The sequence below is a fragment of the Hippoglossus hippoglossus genome, chromosome 2 (assembly GCF_009819705.1).
Source record: "Hippoglossus hippoglossus isolate fHipHip1 chromosome 2, fHipHip1.pri, whole genome shotgun sequence".
In the NCBI taxonomy this organism is placed as follows: Eukaryota; Metazoa; Chordata; class Actinopteri; order Pleuronectiformes; family Pleuronectidae; genus Hippoglossus; species Hippoglossus hippoglossus.
In genome coordinates, this window is record NC_047152.1 from 8675865 (window position 1) to 8690113 (window position 14249).

Genomic DNA, 14249 nt, shown 5'->3' on the forward strand with positions numbered 1-14249 from the left:
GCGCCACCCTATTGGTCGACTCTACAGCCCAACCTCCGCAGCACCCTCGCCCCATTGGCTCACGGTGATGTCAGCTGTGGAAGCGTCCCGCCCTCGCAGGCTAATTGGTCAATGTCATTGTGGGCGTTCCTCACAGAAGCGTCAAAACACCTCGGCAAGCTGAGGAAGTGAATACCTTCAAAATAAAAGGATGTAATGTTGGTATTCACAGAGAAACAGCCTATAGAGGCTCACAAATCGAACACAACTACCCTCCCACTCATTTAAAATGACTCCCGTGTTTTGCGCATGAACTCCTCAACACTGCACGATAAATTTTCCGATCAAATATTTTATTTTGAAACAATAACAGGAAACCCTATTCTAACTCAGCTGCTCTTTCGCCGTTTCTCGTAAAGTTTGAGACATTTCTCAGTTGTCGCTGCGCAGTTTGGCGAAAAACAACCTTTCCGACTATCTGTCCATGTGCCTACAACTCCCATCGACATGCATCCTCCATTTTTACACGTTTTAACGCGAGCTAGCTCCGATAACCACAGGCTAACATAAACAAACATCAGCTAGCAAGCCAAGCTAACAAGTTGGCATCAGCACCACTGATAACTAAAGCCCTTTCTGGACTTTAATCTGGACTTTAACACCATCGGGACAAACATTGCTCAAAGTTGCAGTTTACAATGTCTTCATATACAAGTGCAAGTGGGGGTTTGCAACTCAGAAAAACGAAAGTTGAACTTTAACCCTACTTCCGGCTTCCTCAGGTAACAGTCAGCTGGCATCCTTTGCTTTGCTACCTTTTGTTTTCCATTTAAAAGACTGAATATACGAAGCAGCTATGGGATGATGATGAGGATAAACAGGCAACATCCAGAAAGTATCACATGAATAATCTGTGTTTTCTTTCTCACTTTGGAACATCTCCCCCTCCAGAGATCTTCTGCACCATGTGGATGTGCATGGCTGCTCTCCTGCTGTGGATGAAGTCAGGAGGATGTACAGAAAGGGCCAACACCTCCGAGCTGGTTGAGTACACCGCCCTGGACTTCTATGAGAAACTGCACTCTGGGAAGATGATGTTTATCTACTTTGAGCAGAAAGGTGAGAAGCTCGACGCCGTTCTTCACATGGAACTTGTTCTTTGTGGAGTCAGTGATGTTCCTGTCGGACCAACTACTTCTCACACATGTCAGCAACTATGTCAACAGCCAAGTCAGCTTGGGACAACATCACATAACTGTTACTGGTCCCTTTCCAATCTATATCTTCTTCAATTTATAACAACAAAAATAAATACGAGCCGTGAACTCTGTCTTCTATTTGGTATTTAAAGCTTCGATCTACAGCGTTAGTTTCTGCTCCCTCTATCTCCAGTGTCTCCGACCATCTCTCTCTTCTTGGTGGAGCTGGAGATGTCTGCTGAAGTTCTGCACGACTATGGCGTACTGGTCGGCAAGGTAACTACTCCTACTGCAGTATCAGTGCTATGTGCTGCATCTGTCAAACATCTATACAAGTTTTCAGTGCTTCTATATTCAGACACAGAAGCTGGTAAGAGACTGTGTTGCAGATCCTTCACTTTGCTTTCTGTCTGTTCAGGTTAACTGCAATAAAGAGCCGGTTCAAACATACTGCACAGACGAGAGGCTCCTGCATTCAGCTTTTCTGTTCAGGTAGGTTGTGTAAGCAGGAAGTACAGTGGTGGGTCACAACATTCAAATATAACCAGACAGGATATAAGCAGTAAGTAGTAAATTATTTCTTCTATCACTGTCTGTGACTATGTTTCTGTGTCAGGGGGGGTAAGGAGTTCCTGGGTTTGGATTTGGACACTGTGTTCGACGTCAACTCCATCGTCTCTGAAGTCCTGTTGTAAGTAAATATCACTCTATTTTTTGTATCTTCCAACATAGAAGCTACTTTCCTGAAATGATAAATGACAATATTGTGTTGTGAAGGATAAATGATGAATTTAAAGTCGTGGAAAATGATGAAGCATGGTTCTGTTTTAATCAAATCAGCGTTTGTGTTTCTTCCTCTCGCAGCGCCATCCTGCGTGAAGAGGTCAGGTACGTGCACACAGACGCAGACCTCTTGGCCATGGAGAAAGCCGCCCGGGGGCAGAAGAATATTGTGCTGGGCTACGTGCGCAGTCTGGGAACACAAGGTGTGAACGGGGAGGAGAGGGTGGATCGAATGTCGAGTGAGAGTGGTTGTATATTGGCATCGTGGAGATGATCCCACTGACGTATTTAACAGCTGATTCACTGATTGTTCTGTGTCAGGCTGCAGCTTGTGTTTGACTGATTGACTTGAATGACTCATCACTTTAATTGCATTGTCTTTGCTGATTACGTCACGTCAGAGCACAGATCAATGATGGAGACGGCGTATGTGTACGGATCCAAATACCAGTTCATCCTCATAACAGGAGGACCAGTCCTCAAACATTTAGGGTACAAGTCTTTTTCCTTTACTCTTCTTTTCTCCGAAACATTTCACGTGTCACACAAAAAGTTTGAATTGACTGTGTCTCTCCCTCTCTCTCCCTCCTTCAGTGTTAATGAATCGTCTCACTCGTCTCAGGTGTGGTTCCTCCACTGTAGAGTTCACAGTGGCTTCATGACCCCTATGACCTCTGAGCGCTGCCCATTGACCCGCATGAGGAAACCTCTGTCCGTCCTCAGCCTCCACTCCTTCCTGCAGCTCATGGAGGCTCCACTGGTGGTAAGTAGGACGACAGTGTAGAATGACTGACTGGGGAGATCTCAATACTTATGGAAACGTTTAGTGGTTTTCACGATTTTTCATTCATCTTTTAAAAATAGTGTTCAAATTGATCATTGTTCCATTTTAGCACAAATCAAGAGAATGTGAATTTGAACTATTTATATGTTCATAAAAATAATAACATTTATTAACATTTGTGTTTCTCAACCGCCAGTCTGAAGTATACAAAGACCCCTCCATGGTCCCGCCCCCTCAGTTCCCCTACCAGCAGACCCCCCAGGTCTTCCTCTTCTCCCGTCCCGAAACCGCACACCTGGACCTGGACACAGCCACCACTCTGGCCTGGAGGCTGCGGGGCATTGCCCTGGTGCTGCTCGTACACAGGTGTGTGGTGCAAAACATCTTTTGAGGATTACTCTTGCGTTCTCTCACAATACTTTTGTGTTACTTCTTAATACTTAAGAATTACCTCAGGTTTGTTGCTTTATTTCTCTGACAAAACAGTCTGAATTAACAATTGTGTGTGTGTGTGTGTGTGTGTGTGTGTGTGTGTGTGTGTGTGTGTGTGTGTGTGTGTGTGTGTGTGTGTGTGTGTGTGTGTGTGTGTGTGTGTGTGTGTGTGTGTGTGTGTGTGTTTCAGCCAGAGTCCTTCAGTGAAAACCCCTGATGAATATAATGCTGCTTACAGGCTGCCCGAGAAGGTGAGAAACCATATAAACAAACTAAATCACTCATTACTTTTACTAATGTGTGCTGATTGTGTGTGTGCACCAAGAGTTTAGAGGTGAAGTATCTGCACTTACACAACCTCGATGAGGTGATGGAGCTCTTTACACTTCAAGAGAAAGAGGCAGAAGAGGAGGAGGATGAAGAGGAGGGCGAGGATGAGGAGGAGGACTCAGATCTTGGTAAAGTGTCTAATGGTAAAATAAAGTGAATAACAGTGAAGAATAAGGAACTATAATGTAAATGTGTGTGTTTCTGTGTCGGCCTTCAGCCAAGCTGGACGATGAAATCGCTGCGTCCGTCTACAAAACCAGAGGCAGCTTTCTGGACATGGACTCAATCACCCAACTAACCTCTGACAACTTCCACACTGCAGTAGCACAAAACAGCCTCACCGTGGTGCTGTTCTACCTCAAATGTAAGACCCAGTCTGGCCTGTCAGGGAAGGTGAGCAAATGATTATGAACAACTAATAAATGTGGATGGAACTGATTGTAGATGCTGTTTCTCACCACCAGGGGATGCTGTTTCAATGGCTGTGCTCAACTCTCTCATTGAAGTTGCAGAAAGACTTGAAGGTGAGTCCAGCTGCAAAGTCCAGATATGAACTATCTCTAAATTTAATTGTGGATTTATAACCTCTGGTCTTTTTTAAAAGTTATGTCCGTATCTTATTAAGTGATCTTATGCAGATGTTTGACTGATCAATATCATTTTTCCAGACTCTGAGGTCGACAATGTGCAGATGAGCTCAGTCGACTGTGGAGAGTGGACCGACCTCTGTGCTGCTCAGTCAGGCTCATCTCTCCCGGCCCCGTTCAAACCAATCACAGCCTTCCCCAGCATCTGGGTCTTTCACCCCCAGGTGTCGGCGCGGCACTACAGCGGCATGCTGGGTAGCGAGGCGCTGCATCGCTTCATCGTGCTGTGAGTTTTCTAACAGTCATAAGAAAAAGATGAGTCTCAACTGGAGTTAAATGATATGAAATTACATTATTATTTTGATCAAATAAAGCAAATCTGGATCATTTCGCCTTTGCTGCTCATATTTGGACTTTTCTGTTTTTCTAATGTGTCTCTTGAGAGTAACACAACTTTACTAACGCAACAATGCATTCCTGTTGTATGCGTTTAATTATGTTTATTATTGTTTTAGGGAGCACAGTCACTGCTTATCCAAGCAATTACACAGTGGAGAACATCACAAATCAAAGTCCACAGCTTTAAAGACGTCTTAAACATTCTGTTGAACCTTAAATCTCCACATATGATAAAGAGGAAACATCCTGCCCTCCCCTGCAGGGATGTTTGTCTTGGGCGCTATTAGAGCTGCACCAAGTTAAACAGTTCCTAAGAAAAACAACCGATACTGAAAACGACTGAACACAGTAGAAAAGACGTGATTATATCAGAATCATTATGTTGTTTCTCGCCACAATTTATCTTCTGTACCTCAGAAAAAACAGGGAACACAGGAAACACATGCCAACATGTTCAAAACATAAATTAGTTTAATGAGTTCGGAGGAAAAACGGCTGCTGCTCTTACAGAACTCAACAACTCAGCTTTATTGAAACCAACAGCAGGACAAAAAACAAAAAGCTTCTCAGGGAACGTCTTGGGAATATATCTCAAGTCTGCGGGATTCAGAGTCAATGGGTAAACTCATCTGCTGTAATTTGATTTGTCCCTTAATCACCCAAGGATTTAAATATGGTTTTTCCTCTTAACAAATAGTTCTTTATAAATCTAAAAAAAAAAAATTAAATGTTTGTGTAAACTTTGCGGTTTAACCAGGAGCTGCTCAGCCTCGCCCACACTACTGACCACAGAGGAGGAAGTGGCATCATTTCTACAGGGAGTGCCTCACCCGGAGTTAGCGGGGTACAAGCCCGACAGAGTACTGGGACTGTTTCAGTCACCAACACATGCAGGTAGGAGGCTGTGAGTATGTGTTGGCCACCTCACTGGCTAATAATACATAAAAAAGTAATAACAATAATCTTTATTTGTATGGCACTTTTCTAGAGGATGGAACAAATCGAATTCAATAAAACATTTGACTTAAACAAGATTGAATATGGTTTAAGAAGGGATTTGATAGTAGTAACAGATGTCACATCTTGTGATGGTGTGATGCTTCTCTCTCTCACCAGGTGCACCAGTGTTTACTGAAGCAGCAGAGTCACTGAGAGGAGAGGTGCTAACTGGACTGCTGACAGATGGACTGGCAGAGAAATGGTAACGGCTCTGATTCCCCTTTAACATCGATCGGGAGTGATTTCGATCATAAGATCAGGCAAATTTGTAAATGCATCTAAAAAGCGTCCTGAGATACGATCACTCAGACCTGTTATTCAGCAATATACGACAATTCTGCAACGAACAACCAAATGTGTCCTGGTTAAACACGTGACATGTATACGTGAATAGTCATGTGTTGTGTATTGAAATTTGATTGTGTTAAATAATTCTTTGATTTAATCGTGTGTGTGTATATGACGGTGTGTGTGTGTGTGTTGTGTTTGCTGCTCAGGGCCGCAGACCACACCGTGGACCTTCCTGCAGTGTTGGCGTTCCCCTCCTGGAGGACACCCACTCGTCCCTCCACGCTGCCTGTGTCGTCCTCTGCCAAGGAGCTGCTCTCCCACATCCACACTGCTCTGCTCCATCCAATGGTAAATCACACTGTGTTTATATTTCTCTCTGTGTTGTACACTTTTTTTTTTTCTACAGGAAATACTAAAAAGAAAGTGACCGTTTTCCTACAATTACCTGATTAGAAGTAATAACTTAAGTGATAGAAGCAAAATTCTACATCCCAAGGTCTCTAAGCTCTGAGCCAGTCTTCATTTATATCCCATGAAAAGGCCCTAAACAAACATAGTGTGTGTTTCTTGGAAGTTTGTGAAAGCCAGGACCGAATTGTTCAGGGTGTCACGGATAACAAGCTCCATATGTGGATTCAGTGTGAACGGGGTTTCTCTGCAAGGTCAGAGAAACGCATTGTGTCCCAGTTTCCTTCGGTTCATGTAAACCAAGATGAAATGAGGTGAAAACGACAAATCTGAAAATCTAGATGTTGCTCAACAACTAAACACAGTAAGAGCAGAAGTCCAAACAATGACACGTTCTGCCTTTTGGTGGTGCTGTTGTCCTTGTTTAATTTGTCCTGGAGCGCAGCAGAGCCTCAACTACGTAAAAGAAGAATTTATTTACATGTAGAAGAGACACAAATTCTTAATATTTATAATAATGTATATAATGTAATGTAATAATAAAATATTTTTGTGTAGTCCATTAATAATTACTAATAGAATATAATAATACAAAAATAATTAATCAGGCCTGTTCCTCTCTAATATTTTAATTCTCTGCTGATATTTAAAAGCAAGTTTAATGCCGTACAGCAAAAAACACTGCTGTGTAAATCTCATCTGTGGTTTGTGTTGATTTTGTAAAAGCACCTGTTTTCTATCCACCTATATAAATATATTTCTTTCTCCTCCTTCTTATCACATCTCTTTTGTCTCCAGCCTGAACTGACGGTGGAAAATCTGCCGTCCTTCTTCTCTCTGGGCAAAGCCCTCCTGCTCCTTTTCGTGGGAGAGGAGGAGGACGAGATCGGGCGGCGGCAGAACCAGGCGCTGGTGGAGGAGATGGGAAGAGTGGTGGAGCTGGGAGACGGGAGGATGGATCGATATCTCGCCTGCTGGATCCACCTGTAAGTGCGATGGTCAAATCATCAACAAATGTAGAGCTTATGAAATGACACTGGTATTTTCCTATATATCTATATTTTGTCGTTGTGTGTCCCAGTGGCCGAACTCCAGCTGGCATGTCGGTCCTGGGGTCCTACCTGGGCTCTATGCCCCCCCTGCCTGCTCTGGTCCTCACCCATTTACCCACTGGAGGTGAGATCTATCAGTACCCCCCCAACACCCCAATAGTGGCCCTGTCTGTGCTGCAGTGGCTCCAGAGGATCGAGGATAAGACAGAGTCTCCTGCAGGTAAGAGGGATATAATGTAATAGAATAGTATAGAAATCCTTAAATGTAAATTAAATTAGAGTTCCTGAAATGAATATAAAATAGTTTCCACCCATAGTAGAAATAATATAATGGTAAAAGCTGGGAAAAGATTAAGTTCCCTACAGCTTGATAAACAACATGTCCACTCCCATATTGCAGCATCTGTTGCACTTCTGTGCGTCCTGGGAGAAGAATCCCTCACATGTTGCTCTCTCTGAGGTTTCTACGGTTTTTTTCCCCCCTGATTGATTTGATTGACTCTGTAATTGCTCCATAAAGTCAGTCATTTGCTTCACAGCTTGTAGCTTTGCAATGAGGCCATTTTAGCACATGCTGTTAAAAATGCATCTGAATGTGTTTTCCAGCTGTTAATACATCGACAATGAGTAATCCAATTAACCTCTCACGTTTACACCCGGTACGGAGGAGGTGGTCCTCTGCTGCAGCAGTGATGCTACTGTCTGCAGCCGTTACCTTCCCACCATATGTTTATAAAAATGGACGACATGACGGCTCCCTGAATGTGAAGCCAAGTCGTCTCAGTCGCCAGGAAGTGGACAGGCTCTTATCTTGGTGTGTCTCTGCAGGGATGCTGGGTGAAGACAGTTGGCCTCCTGCTGTCAAGTTCTACGAGTTTCTAAAAATCATGGACACGCAGGAACCTGGCTCCGCCCGGCAGCAGGCGCCTGAAGAGGAGGAAGAGGACGAGGAAGAGGAGAATATGGAAGATGATTCGTCGTCAGAAGAGGGGACAGATTCCTCCAGCTCTCCTGCTCCTGATGCTACGACGAACACTCACTCTGAACTGTAACAAGTTTTTCATATTAAATGATTATTTCATTTTTCTATAATGCATCTTTTATCGTCAGATTATTGAATGTCATTTCTTGGAATTTTATTGTCGGATTAGAAAAGATTTAGCAAAAAACACATTAATGAATGACATGACTGTGAAATTGTACAAATATTTTTTTATATTTATACATTTTAGTGTCCTATGTATAGAAATGTCACTCAACACATCTAAAGTTTTAGAGTTTGCTACTGTACATCAGGATCCAAAGCAAACAATGGATGAATTTAAAGGTTAGCAAACAAAATCCATAGAATATCCAAATCCAAAAGTCAAGAATCTAAGAGAACTAGATCAAAAGTCAAAAAGTTTTTCAAAGGTTCATGACGGAGGCAGAATCGTGACATGATGTTATTTTCTCAGGGGCGTTACCAGAACTGTTCAGTTTCATTTCCTGCAGTTTGACCACAGTCGCTTGTGGTTTTGTGTCTGATTCACTGTGAATCTTCTGCTTTTATGTGATTGGCTGACTGTAATTTTTCTTTTTTTTAAGCTCCAACTTGCAGGAAGTGAGTGTCACGCTGTCGGTCAGTCTTGTCTACTAAATTCCTAATTATCCTTGATAATCAAGTTCCTGAAAATGCTGATCAGCACAAGTCCTCTTTTTTACTGTTACAAAGTTATTACCACATCTGCTTTCTCCGTAATCATTCTGTGTAAATTGCAAAGATTGCTGTCAGGTCACTGGGTATTTTTAGCAAATCTTGAGTACAATCTTTTATTTATTTTTAGACTTAAAATCTCTTAAATCCTTGGGCTTTATAAAAAATCGTCTCTAATCTATAAACAATTTAGGACTATATGTGCATATACACTGTAAAAATAATTTGAGCATTTATTTTTTACAACAAACAGTTTTTACAGCTGAAAATGAATTAAAAATAAATGAAATACAAAGTCTAATTAAATGTCAGAAGGAGATAGAATAGGCTGCATCTCATCCTCTTTCAGGAGAAGAACTTCTTAGAATAAAATTCTATTTCCTGCTGAGCCAGGAAGTGACCTCGTTGTGGTTGGGTAAACGTTTGTTGAACACAAGGTCACGTTCCTATTGACGCTAGGTGAGGTTAATTAAAATGATATGTATATATATATATATATATATATATATATATGTCGCTGTTGTAACACTCTGAAACAGAAAGGACAAACTGAGGAGAAGCAGAAATGGTAGTTAGCACGAGAGCACAACAGTTAGCTAGCTAGCTAGTTTTTTCAAGTGTTGCGTTCAGCTGCCATGAAGAGGACAGATGTCAACATGGACGCTGTGGTGTGAGAGGAAGGACTTGAACTTCAGATAAGGTGAGTTAGTCTCTAATCTGTTTGTCCACATGTACGTCACTTGTTGATTTCATGGAGGATACTCAGTTGTGTCCTCTACTGTGGCTGTTGTGTTGTTTTTTGTGTGTCTGCGTCAGCACAGCAGCTAAAGTATAACGCAGCCTCAAGAATAAGACGCAGCTGAAGTTGTTAACACGCTGTTCACTTTCAAACACAACTTATTTACAGTAGCATGCTGCCATCAGTCGCCATCTTGCATTTCTCACTCTCTCCAGTCTCAACTTGTGCTTGTTCTACAACGCTGCCACCTAGCGGCTCGGAGGAGCCTTTAAATACCAGAACGCAGCACCAGGAATTTGAATATTGTGCCATTTTTCACGTTTTTTCCTGGCGTCTGACATCAATTATGTGTTAATTGTATTTGCATAAGTAAAGTAGTGTATTCTGTTTGAATGCATAAACTGAATTAATCAGTTGCCACGGTAATATCATTATGGTTTCACGACCATTATCAACAACGTCAGGTGGCGTACTCGACACTTTCAAATGCGTCAAATGTCCTGTCTCAACTTCCTGCACTTAGTTCATTTATCCTCTGAAAGAACAGAAGGCCCCAGTCTGAGCCCTGAGCATTAGAAAAAATATCATTCAAATAATTTAAAGAGGGATTTAAGTGGGATTGTTGCATTTATTTTACTAAATATTCGATCCTAATTATCAAAAAAACAAAAGAACCTGTTAGTCCTGAAGTTGTAAACGGTTCCTGTCCGAGTGTGGATTTCTCCTTCATGAAGTCAGTGTTCAGTTTACAGTGTGGTGTTCAACTCGATCATCTCGTCAAAACTGCAGTGAGCGGAGTGGAAGCACATGATTAACAGTGAAAGGTCTGTTTACTGCTGCTTTTTAACAGTTTGCTCTCCTGCTCGTTGGCAGCTATTTCTGGCAAACTGGTTCCTGCCAGGGGAGCCGAGAATAGAAACAAACACATGAGATAATGGCGTGTTAGGATCTGGTCAGAGAGGTATTTTAGCACAGGTCTACCCGATAACTGAGGAAATGAGCTGCTGTGTGCAGCTGCAGATGATTTGATTAACAAGGCTTTTTGGTCCTTTCTCTGCTGCTTTTGTCTCTTAATGTCCGTGGTTCCGTTTCCTGGTTCAGTGTCTGGCTTCACAGTCGGCTTCTGACCTCATCATTAAAAGATCTCACCCTGAGGCAACACTGAGGCTTTTACCAGCTTCAGACGAGACAGAAGAGAGAATGGGCAGCGTTAGAACTGGACCACCATATTTTATCCCTATGCCTCAGCCAGTGGCCGGAGGCGTCAAGTTTTGGGGTTGTCCGTCCATCTGCTTGTCCAATTCTTTAGAAGAAGAAATAACCAGGGAATTTCCCCAAATTCGATACAAACTTTTCCTTGGACTGAAGGATAAACGGATTGGGTGGTAGAGGTCAAAGGTCACAGTGACCTCATGTTCTTGTGAACGTGCTACATCAGGACACCTGGGACAGACTTGGAGGTCAAAGTTCAAGGTCACTGTGACCTAATAAAACCATTTTTCTATCTTGTGAATATGTCTTAAGAAAGCCTCAAGAGAATCATTTCAGATTTGGCTCAAATGTTCACGGATTAACTGATAAGATTCTGGCGGTCAAAGGTCAACGTCACAGTGACCATAAAAAAGATTTTTGGCCTCTTGAGCATCATATCTCAAATCTGCCTTCAGGGAATTACTTAAGTTTTTGACCAGTTGGGAATTTTTTTTGATATATATTTCAGTGGTCAAAGGTCACGGTGATCTCATTTATTGTGAATGCAGTTTGTCAGAAACACCTGGAGAAACTGAAACTGCTCTGGATGGTGGAGGCCGTCAACCGTCGTAATTCTTTTTCACACTGAGCTCAACACGTGAATTTTATTTCAGATTCTTCAAGATTCGTTTTTCATCTTTTCACAGATACAGTTCAGAGTCGTACAAGCTCGAACATCTGCTGTGTCATTTCCACTTGAACTAGCCCCAAACCCTGGATTCACACTCTGAAATGAAAATACCACATTGTGGTCTGATGTGTGTGTGCCGGTAGATCCAGGGACACTCACACAAAGTAACTTAAAGTAATTGTATTTGCTGCAGACTGACGTGGGAATCTGTGTAGCAAACAATGCTTAGATTGCCGTTCATTATACTGAGTCAATCCAATTTTGCATCAGCAATGTTTATTCATTTAAAATAGTTAAGGTTACATAACACTAACCACAATGGTTGGCTTCTTCTGTACAGCAGAGTTACCGGAGTTGGAAACAAACACAAGGGCGAGTCGGCACAGGCATGTGGACGAGGTATCAAGCTTGATCGCTAGGACACAGTCATGGAGGCCCAGCGGTATAATAACACACAGATGCGTGAGTGTAAGAATGCAAAAGCAAATATGTGATGATGGTGAGGCAGAAACACGGCAGCACCATGAGGAGACTCTATTTGCTTTGGTGTTTCTCTGGCTTCACTGCTTCTTAAATATATTTGTATACACTGGAAAACAACCGATAACCATGCAGGTCAGGACGCGGTCACACACTTGGTGCAACTTAGCCGACATTAACTTGGGATTGGATTTGGTCAGTTTTCTCTCAGAGTTGCACGGGTTCAGACAGAAAAGCAGGCAACTTGGGTTTCAGCATCTTGCCCAAGGACACTTCAGCTGGCGGACTGGAGGAGCAGGGAATTGAACATTAGTGGACAACCCACTCCAGTGCTTATAAATTTGTGGGTTTTGTCTTTCCTGTCCCATTAATGTCCCCTCAGAGTGTAACTGTGTGCATAAGGATATCGTTTTAATCAGTATGTTTTATTTATCAGCTCCAGAGGTCACAGCTAACATTTGGCCAGTTGACACACTGTGTTGCCGTGACAACCACTCGATTTCCTGCTTCTCTACCATTAGTCAAAATGAGAATAATAATATGTCACCACGACCTCGTTCAGACCTCAAAATCCGCCAGACGTCCAAGAAATTAGCAACAAATGCACAGAAATTCCAGCTGATGATGTCGTAGATGATTATGAGACCTGAGTTGTGTAAGTTTGTGTATAAAATGCGTATTTGTTATGTACTTTCAACCGACCTTTGTCTTTGCAAAGGTCATATTAATCATTTTGTACTTGCTGTCCCTGATGGAAAATGTGTTTCCCCTTGTTACAAAATCTGAAGAGAAGTTGTGGTCAGTTTGAGATTTTCACTAGTAGGGGTTTTGTCAGAGTAAGTTAGGACATGTAAGCCAACGTCATGTCCCAACAATATATGTGTGTGTGTGTGTGTGTGTTTGCATTTTTGCATTTCACCAGGGACTGTCTGTCTACGTGTTTTTCTGCATTCTCCCTGATCGTACCAATCTGCAGCCTGTTGTGCCACAAAGGGGAACAGGAAGTTGTCATCACATGGCCATGATGTCACACAGAGGGAGCGGACGCCATGGGACACTAAACACATGCCGTGTTGTGTTTTTCTGTCTTACAGCCGCCACAAAGCTTCACTGTAGGGATCTGTCATCTTTATTTATATCTGTTTCAGACCAAAACCTTGAATGATGGACGACTGACTTTTACTGGAGTTGCCCTGAGTTCCACCTTTCATCTCATGCCTCTTTTATCGTTCTCCTATAAATGACTGTTTCATTAAAGGGATGGTTTGGTTTGAAGTAGTTTTTTTTTAAGTTTGATGATGTGGGAAAGGTGAGCCGAGCTCCGCTGCTGTAAAACTCTGCGATAAAGTCTCTAAAGTGGGAATGTAAACTTTTTAAATTCTCCAAACATGGAGAAACAGTAACGTTTGCTTCAGGGAACAGAGACGTCTGACTTCTCGTGTCTGACTCTGTTTACAGGGTCCGGCCAGCAGCCGCTGTCTGGTTTGATCCTCTGTGATGAGTTGGAAGGTTTGTGCTGCTGTGTCCCTGATCGCTGGCCTTCCTGTGGAGGGAAGTGGAGATCAATCCAAAACTCTAAAGACAAGAGATCTGATGCTTCTGCTCTGTTTGTGCTTCATATCATGTTCTCTGGGACTGATGTTGCCCCCACAACAGCGTTCTGCAAAGAGTGACAGACTGAGATCTATTCCATTTGCAGCTCTTCAAATTCAGCATGAATTTAAAAGTTTGTTTTTATTGCAGCCTAATTGCAAAGTGGCGAGAGGAGGGAGAGGAAGAGCAGAGGTCAGCATTCCTGTTGGTCCTCGGAGACTCCGAAACGCACAGCAGACAGAACGCAGGCATCGTGAAGCTGCAGAAAGCAGAGGCAGCCAGAGGTCAATTTACTGCTCGCAGTGTTCCAAACTGCTCCGTTTTTAATATAGTTCAAACGCATAGTTTGGAATAGTCACAATGCACTTGTGTGATGTTAAAAGATGTTGGCATCTTTGGAGAGTGAAGTTTAAGACTTAAAGCACATGAGCTGAGGTAGAAATCACCCACCTGTTCTATAGCAGTGCTAATGTGGGTCACCATTTTTCATCCTATAGACCAAGCTGTTTTCAGACATGACCTCCAGAGGATGTCCGCAGAATCGGGGCCTGACTTTCTGCTGTTTCCTTTCCCACATGGACAACGCAGCAGGAGATTCTCCAGTAAGACCTGTTCA

General features: G+C 42.6%; 1 protein-coding gene across 1 annotated transcript; it reads left to right on the forward strand.

Moving 5' to 3' along the window:
* Positions 1-347: 347 nt before the first annotated feature.
* On the forward strand, positions 348-8339 carry txndc16 (thioredoxin domain containing 16). The gene is made up of 20 exons (XM_034606556.1): positions 348-761; positions 931-1098; positions 1372-1454; positions 1597-1670; positions 1795-1869; positions 2043-2164; positions 2363-2453; positions 2556-2724; positions 2942-3111; positions 3368-3428; positions 3503-3635; positions 3725-3871; positions 3972-4031; positions 4176-4380; positions 5251-5387; positions 5610-5694; positions 5990-6131; positions 6990-7177; positions 7273-7463; positions 8072-8339. Exons 2-20 carry the CDS (start codon positions 945-947, stop codon positions 8293-8295), a joined length of 2511 nt encoding a protein of 836 aa, XP_034462447.1. The 5' UTR covers positions 348-761; positions 931-944; the 3' UTR covers positions 8296-8339.
* Positions 8340-14249: the final 5910 nt, after the last annotated feature.

What these genes read in the sequence shown, in the direction of transcription:
- txndc16 (XM_034606556.1), top strand. Translation starts at nt 945, where the DNA reads ATGTGGATGTGCATGGCTGCTCTCCTGCTGTGGATGAAGTCAGGAGGA. An exon ending in ATCGTCTCTGAAGTCCTGTT is followed by an intron (nt 1,870 to 2,042) that starts GTAAGTAAATAT and finishes TTCCTCTCGCAG; the next exon opens with CGCCATCCTGCGTGAAGAGG. An exon ending in GCGCAGTCTGGGAACACAAG is followed by an intron (nt 2,165 to 2,362) that starts GTGTGAACGGGG and finishes ACGTCACGTCAG; the next exon opens with AGCACAGATCAATGATGGAG.